General features: G+C 36.4%; 6 protein-coding genes across 6 annotated transcripts; 1 reads left to right on the forward strand and 5 right to left on the reverse strand.

Annotated features, from left to right (window-relative positions):
* Window positions 1–303: 303 nt before the first annotated feature.
* PPL_00761 (UPF0139 membrane protein) lies at window positions 304–699 on the reverse strand (the record flags this gene model as incomplete). Its single annotated transcript, XM_020571781.1, has 2 exons — window positions 304–465; window positions 556–699. 2 exons carry the CDS (start codon window positions 697–699, stop codon window positions 304–306), a joined length of 306 nt encoding a protein of 101 aa, XP_020438304.1.
* A 274-nt stretch (window positions 700–973) lies between these two features.
* Window positions 974–1804, forward strand: PPL_00762 (ubiquitin-conjugating enzyme E2; the record flags this gene model as incomplete). Its single annotated transcript, XM_020571782.1, has 5 exons — window positions 974–1039; window positions 1133–1216; window positions 1311–1490; window positions 1590–1666; window positions 1738–1804. The coding sequence occupies 5 exons, from the start codon at window positions 974–976 to the stop codon at window positions 1802–1804; spliced, it is 474 nt and encodes a 157-aa protein (XP_020438305.1).
* A 279-nt stretch (window positions 1805–2083) lies between these two features.
* Window positions 2084–2674, reverse strand: PPL_00763 (uncharacterized protein; the record flags this gene model as incomplete). Its single annotated transcript, XM_020571783.1, has 1 exon — window positions 2084–2674. The coding sequence occupies one exon, from the start codon at window positions 2672–2674 to the stop codon at window positions 2084–2086; it is 591 nt and encodes a 196-aa protein (XP_020438306.1).
* Window positions 2675–3439: 765 nt separating this feature from the next.
* On the reverse strand, window positions 3440–16430 carry cpras2 (Ras GTPase domain-containing protein; the record flags this gene model as incomplete). Its single annotated transcript, XM_020571784.1, has 4 exons — window positions 3440–3682; window positions 3711–13301; window positions 13375–14625; window positions 14712–16430. The coding sequence occupies 4 exons, from the start codon at window positions 16428–16430 to the stop codon at window positions 3440–3442; spliced, it is 12804 nt and encodes a 4267-aa protein (XP_020438307.1).
* Window positions 16431–16909: 479 nt separating this feature from the next.
* On the reverse strand, window positions 16910–18700 carry PPL_00765 (uncharacterized protein; the record flags this gene model as incomplete). Its single annotated transcript, XM_020571785.1, has 3 exons — window positions 16910–16922; window positions 18094–18115; window positions 18439–18700. 3 exons carry the CDS (start codon window positions 18698–18700, stop codon window positions 16910–16912), a joined length of 297 nt encoding a protein of 98 aa, XP_020438308.1.
* Window positions 18701–19057: 357 nt separating this feature from the next.
* On the reverse strand, window positions 19058–24232 carry PPL_00766 (uncharacterized protein; the record flags this gene model as incomplete). The annotated part of the gene is made up of 9 exons (XM_020571786.1): window positions 19058–19070; window positions 19449–20008; window positions 20490–20531; window positions 20860–21060; window positions 21154–21800; window positions 21926–21955; window positions 22053–22096; window positions 23073–23977; window positions 24086–24232. 9 exons carry the CDS (start codon window positions 24230–24232, stop codon window positions 19058–19060), a joined length of 2589 nt encoding a protein of 862 aa, XP_020438309.1.
* Between the last annotated feature and the right edge of the window lie 304 nt (window positions 24233–24536).

Here is a 24536-nt window from a genome sequence, read left to right on the forward strand (position 1 = left end):
TTTTTCTTGTATATATGTATGTATGTAGTTCACTTCTTATTACTTATTTGATTTGTGATTAAACCAAACAAACAAACAAACAAACAAACAAAATAAACTTTAATGTGTAAGGTTGTTGTGTTATGTATATTTACATTTTATTTCTTTTTGTTTATTAACTAACTAAACAACAATATCATTGATTTGATATAGTTAATTGTCATCGCAATGTTGTTGAATCGATTCAACAAATCTAACTTTGGTTTTATATCTTATTATTAATAATAAATATGTTTATGTTTTGATTCTGTTTTTTTTTAAAGTTTAATTATAGAGATGAGAATTTGGTGAGAAATAAGCCATTGCTAAACCAAGGAAACTCATTGATACCGATGAAGTCATTGCTCTTAATCCACCATCTGCAGACTTCATATTTGCCAACGATGCAATACAACAAACAACCGAAATCCAAAGTGCAATCTTATACTATTATTATTATTAATTTACAACATTCATTAGTAATCAATAATCAATAATCAATTGAACAAACATAATAATCATTGTATGTTTACATACTCTTGCGAAAATACCGATGAATGCAAATGCAAAACATAACATTGACCAATAATCTAGATTCTGAGCATCTTTCTCTTGTTGTGAGAGAGGTGGTCTCATTTCAAAGATAGCGGTTGCAGGTCTTCTTGGATCTCCTTTATTCATTATATATCTAGATATATTATATATATGTTTATATTGATTTAATTAAATAAAACGAGACTGAACTTTGTTTTTTTAATTTTTCACAATTCTCTAAAGAGTGAACAACTAACTCATACACCTGCCACACATCTAATTTTTTTGCAAAATTTTTATACGCATTAAGTTTAATACAAATTTGAGTTGATTTGGGAGTTTATTTTAGTAAAGTTAACTTTAGTTGTTAGCGACAATAATAAAACAAAAAGTAGTAGTAGTAGTAATACAATACATAAATATGGCAGAATTATCATTGGCAAGATTAACAGAGGAAAGAAAAACATGGAGAAAAGATCATCCTGTTGTATGTTAATTACCTTTTGTTTGTTTGTTATTAGTTACAACAACAACAACAACATCAACTAATTATATATCACTGTTATGTTATCTATCTTAGGGATTCTTTGCAAGACCAGAGAATAATCCCGATGGTTCAGCTAATCTATATAAATGGCTTTGTGGTATTCCTGGTAAAGAAGGTGTATGATATCATTTCATTCAATATAATAGATAACAGATAGACATTGTTGATTCTAATTAGCAATTACTTGATCATTTTCTAAATATATGTACAGACTCCATGGGAAGGAGGTGTCTACCCATTGTCGATTCAATTCAGTAGCGAATATCCAAGTAAACCACCAAGATGTTCTTTGCCACCAAACTTTTTCCATCCAAATGTATTCCCAAATGGAGATATCTGTCTCTCTATCATTAATGAGAGTGGTTGGAAGCCATCTATTAGTGTTAAACAAGTATGTAGTGGCAGTTAACTGCTGTTAAAAACAACATAATTAATCTATCAAAATATAATCTAACAAAACATCAAATCATCTCTTTTTACTATAATAAAGATTGTATTGGGTGTTCAAGAATTACTAGATACACCAAACACAAAGAGTCCAGCATCAAATGCATACAAGATTTACGAGTAAGTTTTCTATTTTTGTTTTAAATAAACTATATACTAATAGTTATTTTTCATTTATAAATCAATTACAGAAAAGACAGAGTTGATTATAATAAAAAAGTTAAAGAACAAGCAAAGAGATACCCTCCACAATTATAATTAACAGAAATCAAATGTAAATAATATAAAAGCAATAGATTTTATTTTGATGTCCTATTTATGACATCTAAACAAACAAACAATTAGTTAGTTTATCAATATCGTCATTAAGAATATATATCAATGAATGAATAATGAATTCAATATCTATTTAAAAGAAAGTAAAAAAAAAAGAAAAAAAAAAAGATAAATTACTGTACAAAAAAAAAAGTAATTTATCTTTTCTTTATATTTTATTATTATTACTATTATGTTCGTTCAGTTTCGTTTCGTTTCGATTTAATAATTTCTATCTATTCCTATGTTTTGATTTGGTTGACCGCCGTATGGCTGACCATAGGGTACAGCTGGAACACCTGCTTGCGGTTCGAAACCCGGTGGGTAGTAAGGTGTTGGTGCGGCTGCTGGTGGTACTGTTGGAATGTAGGCTTGAGGTGGTGGTTGTTGCGGCATCTGTGTGTTTGGTGGAATGTAAACGGGTGGCGGTGCTTGGCTGAATCCTGGTGGTTGGTATGGTGCTGGCGGTTGCGCGTAGACAACCTGTGGCGTGGTGACCATCACTACGGCCGGTGCCGCTGCGCACTTATTTCGCTCGAATCGTCTTCTTCTCATCCAGTACTTGATGAGCGACATCACCAGTGCAAATCCTACGCAACACGCTATAACGACCACTGCAATGCCGACACCGGTCAGTTTCGATGAGCAGGTATCGCACACCGCTATATACTGGTTATAGTAGCTGGGTGAAAAGACACCCGAGAATCCTTCACACTTGAATTCGGTGAGTGACTGATTTCTCTTGGGCGATGAATCGCATGACTGATAGAATGTTACTCTACTACCTTCACAACAACCTTGCCAAGTAGACATTATTATAATGATGATAATAACAATAGTAGTTGTTATATAAATAAAATTAAAATTACAAAGTTATCTATCTATAAAGAAGAAAATTAATTAAATCGATTATCAAATTAAATTAATTTATTTTTACCACAAGCAAAAACGTCATCCAAAGTCATTAAATCACCAAAATTTAGCAAAAAAAAAAAAAAACAAAATTCTTTTTATAACTTTTAGACTCGCACAAAAATGTGAAAAGTGTGATTCTTTGAATTTGAAGAGGTTATAGAGTGCTTGATTTTTTGGTAAATCAAATTGCTGATTTTTATTTTTTAGTTCACTGTTGCGGAATAAATGATATCTGAAAATCTTCGATGTGTAGATTCACCAGGGCAATTCGAAATATTCAATTCTCCCAAACTTTATTTCAATCCAATTGTGGATAAAAGAGACTTACATTTTCAAACATTCATCCTATGTTTCATCTAGGAATTTACTAAATATAACAATACCTATAGTTTTTTAATAAATAATCAAAACAAAAATTTTAAATTATTTTAGGCATTAGGTTGACAACTGCAATAAAAATTTCATCTAAATTTATTTATTTTTTTTGGAGGTGAAAAGGTATTGGAAAGGAGAAGATTGTATTAAGCATAAATATCTTTAATGTACTAATACTTAGAGTAAACCAAAATAATAATAATAATTGAAATGTGTCTTTTTCTAATTGCATTACTTTTTATTCAAAGCATAGAGTATTATTTCATTAAAAATAGTTGATTTGATTATTTATTCAACAATTAATTTGACTGATTTAGTTCTGGCATTGATCTCTGGCTCGTAAACTTCTTCAATGGTAGCTGGTGGAATTAAGAATTCACCTTTGCTTGTGGCTCTTAGGTTGTATTTGAATTCATGAGTTCCTGGTGCCATTGTCGATGAGAAAATTTCTGTTCTTTCATCTCTAAAGTTTATCTGTAGATTTTGTTTTAAAAAAAAAAAGTTAAATAATTTACACAATTTATAGGATTTCTATATATATATATATGTGAAAACTTACAAATTCCCAAAGTTCAGTGATTTTAACATCCTTAATATCAACAGACTGGTAAGAACCAGCTAGTTTATCAACCAATGCTGTATTGTATCTTGTAGACTCTGTGACAACAGTGAGTGTAACAGTGAATTGAGTACCAACTTTCATCTTTAATGTTGATTCTACTGGATCGAAATCGATATGATCATCTTCGGTTCTTGGAGCGAAACCTCTGTATACTTCGAATCCATTCGATTCTTGGTCGACCTTCAATTCAGTTGGAGCATATTTGATATTCAATCTGTAATATAATCTTCCTTTACCTTCCTTCTGAATCCAAATCTCACCCTCTGGATGTGATACTGTTGATGTTTGTGTTGGTGGTACGTCAAATGAAACACTTGGTGCAACAACTGCAGTTGTAGTTGTAGCAGCATTTTCAGAAGTAGTAGTGGTTGTGGTAGTTGTTGATTCAGCAGTAGCAGTAGTAGTTGTTGGAGCAGCATCAGTAGTTGTAGTGGTTGTGGTAGTTGTTGATTCAGCAGTGGAGTTGGTGGTATCATTTGTTGTTGGAGCGGCATCAGTGGTTGTAGTGGTGGTAGTTGTTTCAGTAACTGGTGCAACAGCTGGAGTTGTATTAGTTTCAGTTGTAGTTGTTGTTGGAGCAGCAGTGTTAGTTGATTCAGCAGTGGTGGTAGTTGTTGTTGGTGGTGCGGTAGTAGTGGTTGTTGGAGCAGTAGTAGTATTGTTCTCTGCGGCAAGTGCAGCGGCAACAGATTGACCTTTTCCTTTACCAATACTTCTAACATCTTCTTTGGTCTTTGATCTTGACTTGGTGGAGGTTGGTTTTCCTTCTGGAACGGTATGCTTGAATCCGAGATCCTTCTTGAAGAGAGCAGCAACTGGGACTTCCATTGAGTAGGAAATGGTTGATCTACCTTCAAACAATGGGGTTTGACCACAGTAGACACCATTTACTTCATTGCCTACAACGCTCTTGATCAACCATGCACGAGCCAACGATTTAGGTGTACTCTTTTCAAAGACCGATGAATACTCTGCGATGGCAGTGATAGCCCAACAATTCGATTGAATATTAGTCCACACACCATTGGATTTTCTATCCAACAAACCGATGAGAATCTTTGGAATCATATCGCTGTTCGACTTGCAAGCGACCATCGATCTGAGAATCACTGAATTGGTTCTGATTGGATCGTGGAACAGCTGAGTCTTGATAATCTTATCGTAGTAACTGATAAATGTGATGGAGTTCTCTTCGATCGTGGCATTCTTGGTGAGGTAAGCAACGATTTCATCACGCTTCTTTGAGAATTGTGATTCCACCAGAGTACCAAGAATCCATGCCAAACTCTCGAGTGTCAACTCACTGAAGGAATGCGCTTGGTAGAAACGAACGGCAAGATCGGATATCTTGGTTCTGTTCTTCTTGTTGCTTGTGAGCTGGTAGAGTGTGTAGATGGCATAGGAAACGGTTGCCAACTCGGCGTCGTTCTTTGATGTGAGATGCTTGTCAACGTAGGATTGACAGAATTGTGTGCATTTGGTGATCACTTCACCCTTGACAGTGTATCCACAGTCGTTCATCAACGCCAGGGCGTGAGCGGCATGGACCGACTCGAAATCACATTTACCAAAGTATTTGGAGCTCCAAGTGTGGAAGTCACCTTGTTCAGTCTGACGATTGGCAAGAGTTACACTGAGTTGACCAATCTTCTTCTTCACCTCACGATGCGAGGGTAGCTGTTGGAGTTTCTGGTCACCCATGATCTGGTAGAGAGAAACGATACCGATTGCTTGTGATGCAAGATTCTCGGTTCTCTCGTATGGGTAGTTGATCAGCGACAATGCAGCATCCGAGAGATGTTGCAACAGAGTTGAACTGATATCCAATTGGAATGAACCAAAGTATGGAAGTGAATCGTGTGGCATCTTGACTTCTTGGATTGCACCGACTTGTTCATCGATGGTTCCATAGATGGAAGAAGTCAAAGTGGTGGGAGGTTGATTGACTGGAATGAGAACTTCCATTGCATCACCATACTTTCCGCTGACACAACTGAAATGAATAGATGATTCACCGACATTGACAGATTTAATACGGAAAGTGAATGATCTTCTTTGTTTCTTCTTGACCAATGCGAATTGTCCATAGGATCTGAGAGTGTTCTCTGTGTTGTTGCTGTTGTTGACATCGAATACAAGATGATCAGATACCTTTGAACCAAGTTTAACAATTCTATCTTGATTGGAAAGATTCGATACGACTACAGTGATTTCACAGCTATCGTTGAGACTGAGGAATCTTGGTGGTACACATCTGGTGGACAACATGATCTTGGCGTTGACCAATGATTCTGACTTACCGAACTTTTGTTCCTGATTGGAAACAACACCCCAGATACGATAACGAGTAAGATTGTCTGGAAGAGTCACTGGAATTCTTACTTTACCTTCTTGATCGGTGGTAACTGATGGTGTAAAGTTGGCGAGTGCATCGAAATTGACTCTCATCAAAGAGATCATATCCAACTCTTCTTCTTCCTCATCCAAATCCTCCTCGGATTCATAGATTTCCGGTTCACCGGCAGCTAAATCCATCTTATCCTTCTCGTTGTATGATTCTCCCCAATCATCGCCTTCCAGTGCTTGGTCAAGGCCAGCGGATCTCAAAATACCATCATCCAAATTATGCTTTCTCAGTGCAGAACCTTGGGAGATTGCACTTAGTAGCGCACCAGCTTCCGAAGGAGCTGCAGCAGTCTTTGATCTTAATCTACTGCTACTACTTGTCGTTGCTGATGAGCTTCTGGATTCTTCATATTCCTTTGACTTCTTCTTTTTCTCTTTGTCCGCGTGATGAGTTTCTCTCTTGAGAGTTGGGAATTTAGGAAGACCGAATCCCATTGACATTTTCTTGGCGGATTTAGAGGGACGACCGTATGATTTCGCGGAATAGGAGTAGTCTTCATCGTCTTCGAGTGAGATTTGCTTACGGTAGGAATCTTCAATGGTTGGATCGTACTCGTCGACAAACATACCTTGAGTGAACTGTACGGTCATCGCTGACTTTCCGACACCGCCGTCACCAATCACTGCCAGTTTGACCTCGGGATCACCACCGGTTCTTCTTCTGATGATTTTGGCAATCGTGGTGAATGCCTCTTCGATGTTCAACCTGGTCTTGGCGGATGTCTCCAAATAGGTCATTCCAAGTGATCTTGCCAGCTCAGTTGCCTCTGTAAAAGTAACTTGAATGTCTTCAACCAAATCACATTTATTACCGATGAGCAATGCTGGAATTTCATCTTCATCACGATCTCTTGCCAGTTGTTGATAGTGAGAGGTAACGGAATCGAATGACTGACGATTGTTCAGAGCGAATACAATGAGGAAACCTTTGGATGATTTCGCATAGAGTGATCTCATTGCAGAGAATTCTTCACAACCTGCAGTATCCAAGATATCGAAAATAACACTTGAAGATTTACCTGATCCTCCACTTGATCCTGGTTTGGAGACACCTCTTGGAGGTGGTGGTGCTGATGACAATGAAGCAGATGGCAACACTGAATCCAATGAGCACAAAGTAAGTGGTGATGATTCTTCGTCTGAAACTTCAATGAATTTGATAGTCTTGGCAGGAACAACTGGTTGTTCGACGCCTGTGGTGTTGTTAGATGAAGATGGTTCGTTGTCATCAACTTCCGATTTCACTGGAGTGGTGGTTGTAGTAACTGGTGCAACAACAACCTTTGGTCTGAGAATTGCACTCTCTTTGAATGTTGGTTGAAGAACAACACTGGTGTTGGATACACCATGGAAGTGTTCGGACAATGGGTATGGATTACCTTTGGCTGGATAGAAAGAAGTTAATGGATCGGGAATGGAGTAGTTTGTCAAGGAGAGAATGGATTCATCGACTACCAACAAACAGACTTCGGCACCATTCACTGGAGTACCAGTGGAATCACGTACAATCACATCGATATTGGTGGTTGCACCTGGTTCTACATCTTCGTCTTCCGGTGTGATGTTTACAGTGAGTTGCTTGGTGGACATGTTGATGTTGATGTCACGCTTGGCATGGTAACGATCCAAACGATCGGAATACCAAAGATCACACTGAATGGTTACACAAGGTGCCCATTCTTCAATCATTGTCAAAGTTGCAATTGGTTTGGCATTCTCATCTTTGGTTGGATCAAAGTTGAATGATTTCGTTGCGACAACACCACCTGACATCACAGTGAAGACGGCATTGAAAGCACCGGGATATGGTGAGTCAATGTTAAGCTTTGCTTCTTGTCCAATCTCATAGAGATCCTTATCGAAAGTGAACAAATTATCCAATTTCACGAGATTGGCAAATTGTTGAGTTGGTTCACCTGCAATTGTAAAGATGAATGGTTCACTTGTTGCTTTGGCAGATTCACTACTAACTGGTTTGGCAGAGGAAGTAGTAGTGGTAGTTGTGGTTTTAGTTGATTCAATTGGTTTCGGTTCGAATTGAGAGAGTTTCCATTGAATGTTGAATGAAACATTGGTTTGATTCTCTTTGTTTTCAGCGTCGAATATTGATGCAGAGAATTTGTAGATCACCGCTTCCAACTCTGGTTTCATCGATGGTGATTGAAGTTTGATCGGGTGTTTGAATGGTTGTGATTTAGATACCAACGATTCGGTTTGTTTATGCTGTGGCTCGGAGGTGTTCAATCCAGTGGTGGTTTCCAATGTCAAGTTAATTGGCACGTCGGCAATGTAGTTTCCATTGATATCGGTAACGACAACATCGAAAATCAATGGTTCGTTAGCAGAGGCATCGGTAATGGTGAGTGATTTTCCTGTGGCCGATGAGTAGACACCGACGTAGTAGTTCGATGGATGCAAGATGATTCTGGCTGTCGAGTTGATCACCTGGTTGTTGAGGTCGTGGATATCGACATTGGCGTCGACAAACACCGGTTGAGGTGGCGATGGAACCACTCCGTTGTAGGAGATCTTCACAGCGTGAGTACCGTCATCCGATGTTCTACCCTTGAGTGTCTTTGATTTCTTGGTGGCGTTGGCATCAATGAACTCTGTGGCGACACCGAATTGATACTTAGAGAAGTGATCACCTGGAGGACGGTATGTTCCACTCGACGATTGTACACGCCAGTTTGTATCGGTGCCAGAGAGTGCTGCACCCTCAAAGTAGGTGGATTTCACCTGAACGATGGTGTGTCCACTGAAGTGGTCGGCTTCGTTAGCGAGTAGCTCTGTGGCAGCAAGGAATTCAGGACGTTTGAACTCTTGAACATTGAAAGAATGCTTGAATTGCATCAATGCGATGTTGGATTCAGAGATTTTGAATTTGGTTGGCTTGGTTTGGCCGCCGACTGGCAGTGTCACCAACTCCTTCTCAGAGTCATCGACACTAAGATTCAAGATGGCAGTTCCCAAGTTAACGTTGTCTGGCAACTTAATTCCAAAGTTGAATTGACCGAATGCATTTAGCTTCACTTCACCCTTGGTGACTTGTGATCCGGCACCGTCTTGCAATTGATATTTGATTTGGAATGGCGACATTGTGTGAATGGCAACCTTTGATTCCGACGCCTCACGATTCAACAGACGAAGATAACCCTTGATTTGAATGGTTCCTTTTGGTCTGTAGAGTGACTGGTCGTCGAATACATGCCATGCCAAACTACGGTAGGCAGTGTTTGGCTTGACAAACACCTGTTGGAGAAGACAACAGTCACCTTCCTTCTCAGCAATCAAATGCATCTGTGAGTATTCCTTTTGGGTGGTCATGTAGACTACACCCTCTTCGTTGGTTGTACCCTCAACGAATGTACCGGCAGCGCGTTGTACGGTGGTGGAAGATGCTTGTTTCTTGAGTGTTTTGAATGCCGATTGATGATGTGAGACATTGACATTGGAGACACTGGTGATCTTGACACCTGGAACAACCGAACCGTCTGCAACATTCGATGCCCATGCAGTGATGTGATTCTGGTCGACGATTGCACCAATCGAGAGACGAGTACATTGAATCCATGTCTTTACACCGGTACGCGAATTTGGTTTGTTTGGATAGATTGCCGATTGAGTTGGGAGAATGACAACACCGACATGTCCAACCTTCAATTCCGCTGCAAGAGCTGGTGTAACATCTATGAAACTTTCGATAATCTTATCCTTCTCTGGTTCGTTGATGTCAAGAACTTCATTGAATACCAATTCTCCTGTCTTCAACTTGTATTCCTCACCAACAATGGTTGTAGGTAACTGTTCCTGTTGGAATACATGGTAGTCCAAGTGAGGATTCAAACGATACAATTGAACACGTACTTGATTGAGATTGAGTGTCTTCAAACTGATCGATGGAGTTTGAAGAGATGGATCGATGGTCACCACCGATTGATCTAACATTTGATGTGTCCAACCCAATGACAAGTCATAGGCGAATGGCGATGGAACAGCACGATAGTTCAACTCGATATCTTCACTCAACGACTGACCATAGATGTCAGAGATCTCTTTGGAGATGGTGATCTTGAATTGATAATCGATATTCTTCATTATCTTTGGGAAGAGATTCTCGATGGTGATGGTTCTTCCAGAGACTTGAATGTCGTAGTTCTCACAGGGAGCAGGCTCGACAACAATCGAATTGACATCGATCAACTTTGAGATGTTGTGATTGAAGATGAAACTAATGATATCGTTGTGACGAATCTCAATGGTTTTCTTAATGGGCAACACTGGGTAGGTCATTTGGAGTGGTAGTACACACGTGATGTAACGTGGATAGACCTTATCGTTGGTCAGAGGTCCTTCTTCAGATGTTACTTTATCCACTTCAATGGTGATCGATTCCTTGGTTGGCAGTGGAGTGACAGGTACATAGATCAACAATTTCTCTGCGGATGTTCTATTGAGCAGCTCCAATCTTGCACCGGAAGTCAACTTGACTTCCTTGGCAATCTCTTCCTCGGTTGCCAAACGCAACTTGTGAGAATGCTTGAACTTGAAGATACCACGATGTGAAGTGAATTTGACATGTTCGATCTGTTTGATTGGATCGATTCGTTGTTGGAACAACATCCAATAGATTCCTTGTACACGACTTGGATATCCAGAGTTTTCTGAGATGCTGTTGACACTGGTTTGATAGGTCAACTCGTTTCGCTCCAACAAGAATCCGTTTCTCGACGCCAAGTTCTCTGGAAGTTTGAAAGTGTAGAGTGTCGACAATGGGAAGTCGGTAATTGGCTGACCACAGGCAACGGTGTAGTTGTTTCTGACTGTCCAAGTGACGGTGAATCCAGGATCCGGTCGGACGACAATGTCTGGAATCTCATCGGCGTTGAACACGTTGTGGTCGAAACGAATCTCAACATGTTGATTGACAATCGAGAGATAGACATGAGTTGTATTGGATACAAAAGTAAAGTCATGGCTATCGGTTGATTCAACTGCTCCTTCCGACGATTTGATACCCTCCTTGAGAGTGACGTGATAGGTTGAGTTAGCAACCAACGGCTTTCCACCGGCCGGCTTCAAAGCGACCCAATATGCAACGTCAGGATTTTCATCCACATAGATATTGGAGTAGTCATCAGAGAGTTCAATGCTGACCTTCTTCTTCTTGAGTTTACCGCTACCGATGTGAAGTTGAGTGTGTTTCAAAACCGATTGTTTATCGACTTTCTGGTTGAACAACAAGAGAATCGGACGATTCAAATGGAATGTCTGAGAGGAATTGCTTGGTACAGTACGAACGATAGAAGCAATAGGTGTAGTGAATGTCTTTGAATCACTATCACGACTCTGATATAACTCATTAAACTCTGACACCATTGCCGATGAGACATTAACAGTGAAAACGGTTGAACCTGGGAAACTTCCCTCTGGAACACCAAAGATTTCATCGTGCTTCTCCTTTCTGTAAACCATCCAACGAGTGATTGTTTGTGGATCCGGTGTTAACAATGGACACCATCCAACTGGTAATGGAATTGGTTGGGAATCAGCAACTGTTGAATTTGAAGTTGATGTAGTAGTTGTTGTAGTTGTAGTTGTTGAAGTTGTTGGAATATCATCATTGGTTGATCCCTCTGTAACTTCGGTTGCTGGAGTTGTTGTTGGAACAGTTGTTGAATTGGATGTTGGGAAATCCAATTTCAAACGTTGATTCAAAACAATTTCAATTGCACCTGAAACAGAACCTAATTTGATGGATTGAATTCTGAGATTATCAGAAACATTAAAGTTGGTTTTTACGAGGAAATCACCAGTGGATGGACCCTCGGCAGATGGGATGTTTGGTCCAACCACAACATTGATAGTGGAGTTGGTGTGAACCAATGGGTTCTTAAAGATGATGAACTTTCTTGGTGAGGTGGCTACGATTAATTTAATGGCCTCCTCAGTGATACCGGCAATCTCTTCCTCAGTGGCAAGTGACAACGATGGCGATTTCTTTAGACGCTTTCCGTTGCTGTCCAAGATCTCGAGATCGACCACCGACTTCAAGAGTTGAGCGGTGTTCACCTCTTGATCGAATTCGAAACAGAGGAATTTCGCACGGTCAACCGATACAGTTGTAGATTTGCTTGGGAATTGACTGACAACGGTAATGGTTGGAGTGGTATACTTGATGACCACCTCCTTTTCAAGAGTCTCTGAGAAACTGGATTGAATCGACTTGGAAACAGTGACAGTGTAAACATGAGAATTCAACCATTGCTCGGTTGGTTCAAACACCAAAGTATTGGAACCTGAATGGTTGGTGATGAAACTCCACTTTCCTGGTACGGCAGGTTGAATGCTAACGAATTGACTCCATTCGATATCAACGTATTCTTCTGGTTCTGCAACTGCGACTGACGATGAAGATGATGCACTAACAGCAACAGTTGTAGCTGCTGCTGCAGTGGTGGTAGTTGTTGTAGAAGATGATGAAGCTTCATCCTTCTCAACTGTGGCTGCACTCACTTCCTCTGCAACAGTTTCAACCTTCTTTTCTTCAGCACCTTCAACCTTTGGTGATTCAACAACCTCAGACTTTTGTTCTTCTGATTTTGGTTGTTCTTCAACTGGTTTATCCTCAACCTTTGGTTGCTCTTCAACTGGTTTCTCCTCAACCTTTGGTTGCTCATCAACTGGTTTTGGTTCTTCAACCTTTGGTTGTTGTTCTTCAGTTGATTTTGGCTGTTCTTCAACTGGTTTCTCCTCAACCTTTGGTTGCTCTTCAACTGGCTTCTCCTCAACCTTTGGTTGTTCTTCATCCTTCTTCTTGTCCTCTTCAGCGACAGACTTTGCTGGCTCTTCAACTTTGGATACCTCTGAAACGGGTGGAATAGATTCACTTGGTTTTTCAGTGGAAGTTGATCTTACCTTTGATGATTGCTTCTTTGTTTCGCTGACTTGTTTCTTAATGGTAGTTCTCAACTCTCTGTTGAATGGAATTGAAATGTTGATTTGTCCACTCAACTCTGTACTTGGAATCAACTTGGACAAAACTTGGAATTTCTCATCTACGTTGTAGTGATATGGACCAAATTCATTGATAGTTGGAAGAGCACCTTGTTTTGATAAAATCTATAACAATAATAATATATTTGTTAATATCATCATATTTGATTAATATAAAGTAATGTTAGTTATTACTTACACCTGGTGATAAAACAATTTTGATTGAAGAATTATGTGGCAAGTATTTTGGTACACGGAAAGATACAACCTTGTCAAAGACGGACTCTGGTGCAACTGCTGGGAAGAGTGTGAGTAGCTCTTCGTTCGAGTGATAAACAGCTTCCACTTCGAATTTGTTTTTGAAGAGTTTGAGTTTGTCATCGGTAACGATCTTGATCGATTGAATGACACTGTCGACGTCGACCAACTGACTGAAACGAATGGAGAATACCTGATCGATACGCACTGTTGAGTGAGCTTTTGGAAGGAAATCCAAAACCGATTGACGCTCCGTAGAGAATGTGGCGACGAATGGCTTTTCCAATGCTGCTCCACACCATGTCTTCAAAGAGGTCGGTACTTCCACTCGGAACTGAGTGGACAACGCCAATGTCTCTGAAACATGATAGCAGAGAGTGAGATGATCCTGGATAGTCCAGTGTCCTTCGACCTCTGGTTTGATGGTTGGCAGTGGACCGAGAGCATCGAGAGACTCTATTTGCAGTGTGAACGGTTGGTTGAATGTAACTTTGAAGAGGTTGGGGATGATTAGACTGGCGTCCACAGAGATGGTTGGCACGGTTTCAAAGTTTTGCTTGTAGGAGAGCTGAGTTTTGAGTGGTCCTTCGTTGGAGATGGTGTCACCGTGGATTTCAAGACGGAGGGTCTGTGCCTCTGGGAATCCTTTGGCTGCACCAATAGCAAGCCAACGACCTTCCTCCAAAGGATCGGAAGTATAGGCTGGATATGGCGAGGTTTCAATCTTTCTAGTCACCAAGTCTTCAGGTTTCAACACGACCAACTCGATATTCTTTGCCATGAGACGGTTTGTCGCTGTCTTGACAGTGATTACCTCTTTCATGAATTGCTCGACATTGACCAACTGATTGAATTTCACGAAAATGATTGAATTCGGTTGGTAGAGTCGCTCGAATCTCGAGAGATCGACAAAGATGGTTGGATCGTTGAATACACCGTGGAGGCTAGCAGCTGCGCTCGAGGGAGCAGCATTGAAACCACCCCACAAAGTTGTAGTCATCTCAATCAGAGCGGTGGTGAATGTCAGTGTTTGTTTCTCGAGTGGTTGTCTGTGGTGATCGCACGGTCCATTCTCAATAACAACATGATAGGTTGTCGATCCATTCCACTTCTCAGTCGCCTTGTAAGTCATTGATTGAGTATCAACTTCCCATTCTCCAGCAGGTGGATTAGGTGTAATTGTTGGTCTCCACTAAAAATATAAGCATATATAGATTAGAAGTTTGTTTCAAATCATTATCATTATCAACTATCATTATATCAATATGTTCAACTTACTGTTATTGGTTTTGAATTATCTAATGTGTTGGTAAAGTTAATTTTAACATTTGGATTGGAGAATTCAATGTTGGATTTGAATAGCATGACGGTGTTGAAGGAAAAGGTGATAGGGATGGTAGTTTTCAATGGACCTTCGGTGGATGAAAGTCCGGGGATAATGGTGACGCTAATCTCGCGATATGGTTGGACACCAAACAGTGGTTTGATACCATAGCATTTACCTGGATGAGCAGCGACCAATGCGGAAAGCGATGGATCATCTTTCATTTCATCCTCGGTAACTAGTTGAAGAGTATTCTCACCGTGACCTTCACGCAATCCCGAGATCTTTACGTGGGGAATGAGATCACCTGGTACAATCGGTTGACTGAATGCCATGAATATAGTTTGAGTGGTTGGATAACGAGTTGATGTGGTTATCTTTTCGAGGGTGGCAACAAGTTCTACGAGCTGTGTGGAGAACTCATGAGTGACTTCCTTCAGAGCAATCGTTTGATTGTTTGAGAGCTTGGCTGTCGCTGGAATCTTCACAGTGTATTTGGTACTACGCGACCACGGTTGTTGTGGAGTGTATGTCAGCTTCTTTTCTTCGGCGTTATAAGTCCATCCGTCGGTTGGAGAATCCGCAGTGAATCCAGCGTTGGCAGGAACGATTTCCGGTGCCCAGAACAACTTGCTAGACTCTTGACAAGTAATGGCGAGTGGATGACTGAAAGTGATTTCAATCGGTGCGTCAACTTCCTTCTGATGTCCAGAGGAGAACGATGTTACCGTTATCAATTCTTCCTTGGCTTTGTCTTCCTCACGTTTCTTGGCGATCTTATCAACACCGGCGGTAACCGATTTCTTTGCTCTCGATTCCTTGTCCTTTTCGGATTTGGAACGTGGTGAAACCGGTGCTGGTTGATCAGTTGTTGTTAGTACATCGGCAGTTGATCCAGCTCTTTGTAGAGTTGTTGGTAGTTCCGATGTTGAAGTTGTTGAAGTTGAGGTTGTTGGAGCGTTTGCAATGACACGACGACGTTCCTCTTCAGCTGCTTTCGCCTTCTCCTCTTGTTTGCGACGTTCTGCCTCGGTTCTTGGTGGGATTGGTGCGGGTGGGAATGCCAGTTTGGCATGCTCACCAGTATTCAAGATGGAGTCGAACGGCTTGCTAGTGGCCGGTCTCAACTCCTCCGAGAAACCCTTAATATCATTGGTGATAGTTGTCAGCACATAATTCGATGGAATCTTTGCCAACAGTTCATTCAAATCATCACCTTCAATTATACCTTGTTCTGGCTGTTGTTGAACTTGTTGTTGTGGTTGTTGCTGCTGATTGTTTGATGAAGTTGCTTGTTCATCATTATTTTGTTGTTCAGGTTGTTGCTGCAGTGGAGATTCATCTTCAATAACAGATGTTGAAACAGAGGTAGTTGTAGAAGTAGTTGTTGTTGTAGTACTAGTTGAGACTACATCACCAACTTGCTGTTGTTTTGACGATGCATCGTCTGGACCATTTTGTCCAGTTGGTTGACCTGTTACTTGTTCAACATTTTGTTGCTCTTGTTGTTGTTGTTGTTCATGCTCCTCCTGTTGTTGTTGTTGTTGTTCTTCCTCTTTCTCCCTTCTCTCTTTTTCCTCTTGTTCTTTGATTAACTTTTCCTCTTTTTGTTGATTAATCAAATCGATCTCCTCCTTCTTGACTTCAACCAAATCGAAATCAAAGTTTGACATTCTTTTGTTCAAAAAAAAATGTTTGGTTGACTGTTATTACAATACAACTAAATGAAATGAAATCTTATCAAAACTTTTTTTGATCTTAAAAAAATATATTTAAAAATAACTTTTTTTTGGTTAAAGGTTTTTTTTTTGTTTTTTTTTTTTGATCAAACAAACTTGTAGATCTGATCGATATGATATAAATAGATTTAATTTGATTTGATTTGAATATTCAAAATAAATATTTTAAATAAAGAATAATAATAATACAAATATATGAAGTTTATGTAAATAAATAAATATTCGAAATATTACTATAGTAAAGAAAGATAGATTGTGACTTGTTTAAAAAAATATACAAAATAATACTATCTTTTTTTTTTTTTGTTTTGTTGTTTTCTTTCTTTTTGAAGTTAAACTAATTTGATCTGAAATATGTAAACTAGTTTTTTTAAATATAACTGTTCTGTTTTGATTATTATTATTGTTATAGTTTAATTAATTAACCTATAATAATATATACTATATATATATGGTAGAGTAGTAGATTATTAGTAACTAAGTTAACATTTGGTTTGGTTAATAAAATAATGGGAAATACAAGAAAAAACAAACAAAAATTAATAAGAAACAAACAACTAAACTAAATTGGCAAAACAAAGAAAAACAAATTATTAGAGGATATCAATTCAATTCAAATCAATCACTGTAATCTGAATTCATCTATCATCAAGTAATAGTAGAAAGTGAAATCTATCTTATAAAAGTAAATATTTATCTAAAATGGGTTGGGTTGATTGATTGGTGGCGGCAAAATTAAAGTGAAAAAAAATATCAATTGAAATATATACCAACCACTCACTCCTTTAATTAATGTTTTACTTGAGTGATTTATGGTTGGTGGTTTTAAATGTGTGTGTGCGAAGTGAGTTGTGGGGTGGTTGAAGAGAGTGAGTGTGTGAAGTGAAGTTGTATCACTATTAAGTATGAGTTTTTCTTTTTTAATTAATTAATTACTTTTTTCGATATAAAATAAAATAATAAATTAGATTTTTCTTTTTGTTATTTAATTAATTAGTAATATTTATTTTGATTGGTAATAATAATTATTTGTTGCCAATTAAATAAATATAATAAAATACAATAAGTAGTTAACTAAGCAAATGAAAAATGATGATTGAAAATTAATATGATAATTATAGATTACTACACACCTTTATTACTTTGAACTGTTTTCAAAAAAATATTTTTATAATAAAAAAATATGAATGAATGAAGCAACACCCCAATTGTAGTTTTTGTTAGTTTGTTGTGTGGTAGAGAATAAAGGTGTGTTAGGTTGTCTTGAAATGCTTGATCAATAAAAACAAAAAAATATTTATTTAAATAAAAATAAAAAAAAGATATTTAACTTTTATTTTTTGTTGATGGTTTTTTCAATGATTCTCATTGATTGGGCACGTCAAAAACTAAAAAAAAAACTGTTTGATTTTTTGAATCATCTTTTTAATGTGTGGTGGGTGATCTTTTAAAAACAATGAATTCAAATTATTTCCAAATTTGAATTCATTGAAAATCAACCGTTATTTTTATTTTTAAAAATCGATTGCATTATTTTAAAAACCTCTTTTTTTTGTTTATTCAAATGGGCTGGGCAATAATACTATTAAAAACATACACGAAACAACTATCTATCTTTTCTTTATTTTTTATTTTCAAACCTTTAAAGTTTTTATTGGTTTTTTTTTTTTAAATAATAAAAAACATTATTTAATAATTAGTTGTTTTAAAAACATTTAAGTTTCTTGTTTATTTATTAATCATAATTAATTTATTAGAGTTTGGGAAGTTCAGTTCTGAAATGTTTTATTATTTTTTTAAAGCATTTCTTTGCCATCTCATAAACTTGATAATCCATTTCCGGAATCTTATGCTCCAGGATGTGGTAATCAATTTCTTCGATCTTCCTCTTAAGTGCTTCTATGATGTCCTTTAATTTGATCGGTTGTTCAAATTGACTCACGTCTAATGATATGGTAACTGATCTCTTCCTTATTATTATTGTTATTATTATCTAGTTGATCGACATTTACATTATCAAGCGGTGGTATTGTTTCTAAAATTTCTATATCGACATGACCAATCGGTGGTGTTACTGTTTCTAAATGTTCTTTCACATGATTATCGGCTGGTGGTGGTGGCGGTGGTTGTGGTGGTAATTGAGGATTTCTTATGATTTGATTATTATTATTGACATTGTTTATAAGATGACTGTCATCTTTCATTATATTATATAGTTGTTAGCTGTTGGTGGGTGAGTGTGAACAATTTCTCCAAAACTATGTCTTTCTTCTAAAACGATAGCTGTGTTGTTCTTAACTTTTCCTTTGGAGTGCCTTAAGTAGTACCTTTGGTAGTACTTTTCATTTCCTCTATTGCTCTTGCAATTTCTGGAATATGACTAGGATGATGGCTAGGATAATTGAACCAATTGATACATTGAATATTTTTTCATATTTCTGGGTGACTACTTCGTTTACCTATACCTGAGTGACAATATTCAGATTAGGCTATGTTTTTTTTATATCGGATAATAAATTATTAGACCTGATAATTTGAAAAATATTATATATGTGACATTTTTAACCTACTTCTCTTAATTTATTAAAACAATGGACAGGAATGCCTTTTTAGTTCATTGAGATTATGTTGGATAATTTCTTCAGTAGTGCGCATTTTGTTCAATATTAATGAGTTTTTCTTTAATTGTTAAAGTTATAATCTCTTCCTACTAAATCTTATAGAAGGGTTTCTCATATATAGTAACTTTTTTTTTTTTTTTTTTAATTTAAAATAGTCGCCTTAATTCTACTTTATAATTATATTAAAAATTTTGTTAAACTCATAACGAAATATTATATTGTGTTTAATATATTTTAAAAAAAAAAATAATATATAAAAAAAAAAAAAAGGTTTGGGAAGTTCGATACTTATTGAGATTGTTTTTTAAAGCAATGTTTTGCCAACTCATACAGTTGATAATCCATTTCCGGAATTTTATGCTCCAGGATGTGGTAGTCAATTTCTTCGATCTTCCTCTTAAGTGCTTCTTTTATGTCTTTTAATTTGATTGGTTGTCGTTCATTTTGCCTCAGATCTAATGATATGGTAACTGATCTCTCTTCCTTATTATTATTATTATTATTATCTTGTTGATCGACATTTACATTATCAAGCGGTGGTATTGTTTCTAAAATTTCTGTCACATGAAGATCATCGTCTGCCGGTGGTGGTGGTGATGATTGAAGACCTCTTACTATTTGATTATTGGTATTGTTAAGATTGTGCACAACATGATGTTGTTGTTGTTCTTCAATGAGAGGTTGTTCTTCTATCTCGCTGTCTGTCTCGTTATCTGTGTCTTGTTGGGTAGTTGCAGTGCGTTCAATCTCCTTTATTGCTCTTGCAATTTGTGGAATATGACTAGGATGATGGCTTGGACAGTTGAACCAATTGATACATTGTCTACTTGTGCATGGTATTGAGTGCTTACTTCGTTTGCCTGAACCTGAATGACAATTCTCACACCTTGGCTAACAATTGTTGTTGATTCATTTTAGAAAATCGTGTTAGATTAATCTACTACTAATAATAGATCTGATAATTGATTGATTGATTTGATGTGCAATAATAATATGTCTGTCACTATACACGTGATTAATTATAAAAAGCAAAAGAATATAAATGTATATAATAGCTTACTGTTTTTGATTTTGATTTTCTTTTTATTGTTTTATATCTTTCTTCAAGCATATATAACGAGCAGGTACTCTTTTGGCTGTACTTAATATTATGCTTAATGATTTCTTCGGTTGAACGCATTTTAGCTGAATATAAATATTTTTGTGTTTTAATGATCTTCATAATCAAAAAAAAAATTCTGACCAGAATGCAATTTCGACGATTTCTTTTACGATATTACCTATAATCTTATTATATATTCCTTCAGAATCACATTTAAATGAACAGTGTATCAACCATTTACCGTGGTAGCTTACAAAGTTATTAAAATACATCATTCAAAGTATGTAAATTACTAATTGTTGAAATCATCATCTAAATTATACATTTAATAAAAAATATTTCAACTTTGTTGTTGTTGTAATACTGAATTGTTTTTTTTTACAATATGATAATTTGAATGATTAGCACACACAATAGTTTATTATTATATTCTCATTATTGATTGTTGATTGCTGATTGTTTAATTAAAATAAATAAACATAACAAAACTTTGCCAAATTTTGTAATTCAACATAAATTTGTTTCGTTTTTTTTGTTTTGTTTTGCTTTGTTTATTGTTTGTTGTTTGTTGTTGTTTTCAAACCTATTGCTTGATTACTACTATATAAAACTAACTATATTATTCCGTTATTGGATCTACATTGACATTGTAATAGTATTGAATGATTCCAGTGATTACAAATACACCAAAGAGTAGACCACCATGATACTGTTGTAGTTTGTTGAAAAAGTATCCGATGGCACCTGCCAACATCGAACAAATAATAACCAATGCTAAACATAATGAATAAGTAGGTGATTCCCATTCAAATTGATTGATCGATCCATAAAATGAAAATATCTATAAACAAACAAATATTTGAATAAGTAACTAAATCCAATCTAAACATTAACATTGTATATATATATATATATATATAGACAGACTACTTACACCCATCAATAATGTTGTTTTTGAAATAGTTCCACCTATCAGATTGGAATAGGCGATGTTGATCGATTGTGAATTGCCTTTGCGCGACAGTGAGATACTCTCGAGAATCTCTGGCATCTCACTGGCGATCGGCGCCAAGAAGAATGCCAGCAGGATTGGGTTGACGTTGAATGTCGATGCCAGCTCAACGATCGATCCAATGAATGGCTTGCTAAAGAAGCAGATCAGTGCACCACCGATCACCAACATCATTACACCCTTGGAGACAGGTTCGTCATGCTCGTCCTCCGCCTTATCCTCGTCGGCCGCCTCGAGGTCGTCTTCCTTCTCGACGTCTGGCAGCCTGTTAAAGAGCGAGTTGACCACGAACAACAAGTAGAATCCAACACCTGCAAATCCGAAAATCATATTGTATCCAACGACCGCCAACGACAGTGGAATCACCAGTGAAATCAGTAATATCAAACATTGTCGTTTGACGGGTGGTTGCAACTGAATCAATCCACCCTTTCTATTCTTTGAGCCAATCCAAATACAAAATCCAAGCGCAATAGTACATACTACAATAGAACTTCCACTGACCGCACCAACTGCAAATCTAACATTACTACTTGATAACGCTGTTAAAAAGAATATTGCTTCTGGTGCTAAAAATAGTGATTGATAATAATAATAATGATATTTTAGAATTGATTGATTGATTGATTGTGTTTATAACATGTTAATATGATTCTGATTTTAACCAGGATATATGTTTTCAATATTGACATACCAGTATTTAACCAGGCAATGATCAAACCACCTATAATAGATGCATCGTATTTCTTCCCTAGAATTTCACCACCTTCTCCCACGCACCACGATGCAAACGCCAAACAGAAAAAGGTTGAAAAAGAAACAATGATAGGATGTAACATTGTTATCTATCTGTATATCTATGTATCTATATTTATTTATAAACGGTAATAATATAATTTGTTTTTAAATGGATAACAATAATATATAATTATTTAAGTGAAATGTTTCAATAAAAATAATAAAATGATAAAAAAAGTAAAGAAATAAAATCAATCTAAATTTTTAATTAAAACAACAACAACAGCAACATTTAAAAATAGTATTAATATATATATATAGATATAATTAAAAATAATTAATTAATATTACAAAAAAAAGTTTAAATAAATATGAATATGAATATGTGAAGAAACAGGTAAGTAAGTGAGATATGTAAGTAAATGTAAGTTGAGGGGAATGATAAATCGACTGAAAATAATATAAATAAACTGTCACTTTTTTTTACAAAATTTCATTTTTCAGTTTTTTTCAGTTTTTTTTTTTTTTTTTTTGATTACTTTTTCCAAAAGATATTAATTTTTTAATTTAAATTAATTAATTTTTATTTTTTTTTTTTTGACACATTTGCAAGCAAAGATGATTAGCAGTGCTGGCTCTTTTACACTCACCACTTCACAACATATCTAAACAAATCATTTATGTTTTCTTTTTCTTTTTTCTTTTTCTTTTTTTTTTTTTTGTTTAATAATAATCATTCGATCACCATATATTTGGTTTTAGATATTTATGTCTTTTTTGTTTATTTCAATCTGGTTGTCCAAATCCTAATTCCGCCCTCATTGAATAATATTATGAAAAATAAAAATTTTCGTTGTAACTCCGAGAAAAATGTTGTGATCCAATACAGGGATGAAAGTGCGTGCGTCACCGTTTTTATTTGCAAAAGGTATTACGAAAACCAAAAATATTTATAATTAATTAATATTTGGTTTAAAAGTTATTGAAAAAATATCGTCATCATTATTCTTTTATTTATTTCTTAAAATAAAATAAAAAAAGATATATATTTATTGATATTATTTATAGTTAAAATATATTTTAAATTATTATTAATTAATTACAATTCCATTCTCTGACTTTCTTTAGTGACTGAGGATGGATGATGCTTTTGTTTTTCATTGAACAACAGACCATGTTGCTGTGACTTTTTCTTTAGCGATTTTTGTTGTTGTTGTTTGTTTGATTGTTGGTGTTGAATATGTTGATGATGATGATGATGAATTTGTTGATTCTCATCTGGTAAATTAAAAAAACTTGAACTACTATCAAGTCGACTACTACTACTATTGTTACTGTTTAGAAATGGTGATGAATTGGATGGTGATGAATTTAATGAATTGGATGCCGATGACGATGCCGATGCCAGCGGAATATTGTTTAGAAAAGATTGTGGTGATATCGATGATGCTATGTTACTACTGTTGCTGTTGTGTTGACTGAAAAATGCGTTGTTAATCGATATCGAATTGATCGATTGCTGTGGTGGCGATGGTGGCGACGGTGATGCTGGCGACGGCACCGTAATGGCACCGACAATCTGTGGGAAGTCTTTCATGATGAAATTTCGGAGTTGCTCCTCCACCAGTTTCTTGACGAAATTGGCAGCGGCCGGGAATTCATCGAACGACGTCTTGATGTTGACTTGTCGCAGTGGATCGGTGGCAAAGAACGCCTGGATCGACTTGTTGTTGATGAATGAAAACTCGAGTTCTCCGTCGAAAACGATGTCGGTGATAACGATGGAGAGTGGCATGATATGCGGATTCATTGCCGAGCCCATATTCATGTGTCGCAACAGTTTGCGTTCGGTTCGCGACGGTGTGATAGATGTACCGAGAAACACAGGATTCGCTTGCACTCGTGTTCTCAACTCCAACAAACCGTTGCCCTGATAGGAAACGTGGAATATAAATTTGAATTTCTCTTTTGATGCATCTGCAACCTGTAGTAATTCTAATGCTGGTGGCTAAAATGATGATTGTTTGTTGTTTGTTTGTTTGTTAATTTGTTTGTTAATTTCATTGTTTTTGTTTTTGTTTTGTTTGTGTTGTAAAGTTTCAATAATTGTACATACTTTATCACCTAAACAGAATTCGTGAACTAATAGTTTATCTACAATGTTTGGAATGGGTGGACCAGAGTTCAATGTTTGATTTAAACCTTTCTTTATTGTCTCGTAGAAAGATTCGTCAAATGGTCCCCAAGTTAATTTGAATGACATTCTTTATTTTATAACTTTTATATATTTATATTATGTTTGATTGATATTATATTGTGTTTTATCTATGTTTATAATTTATCTATCTATCGTAATGAAAAATATAGATATATGAAAATAATACGACCAATTTTGGTTGTTGAAACATTAAAGATTAAAAAAAAAAAAAAAAGATTATGTATTGATACTAGTATTAGAGTTTTGTATTGTTATAAGTTGAGTAATATCGTGAAATAACAAGAAGTTGTAAGATCTTGCTATGTATGTTTTTCTAACAATGAAAATGAAAATGAAACAATATATAAAC

Source organism: Heterostelium album (genome assembly GCF_000004825.1).
Source record: "Heterostelium album PN500 unplaced genomic scaffold PPL_scaffold1, whole genome shotgun sequence".
Classification (NCBI taxonomy): domain Eukaryota; phylum Evosea; class Eumycetozoa; order Acytosteliales; family Acytosteliaceae; genus Heterostelium; species Heterostelium album.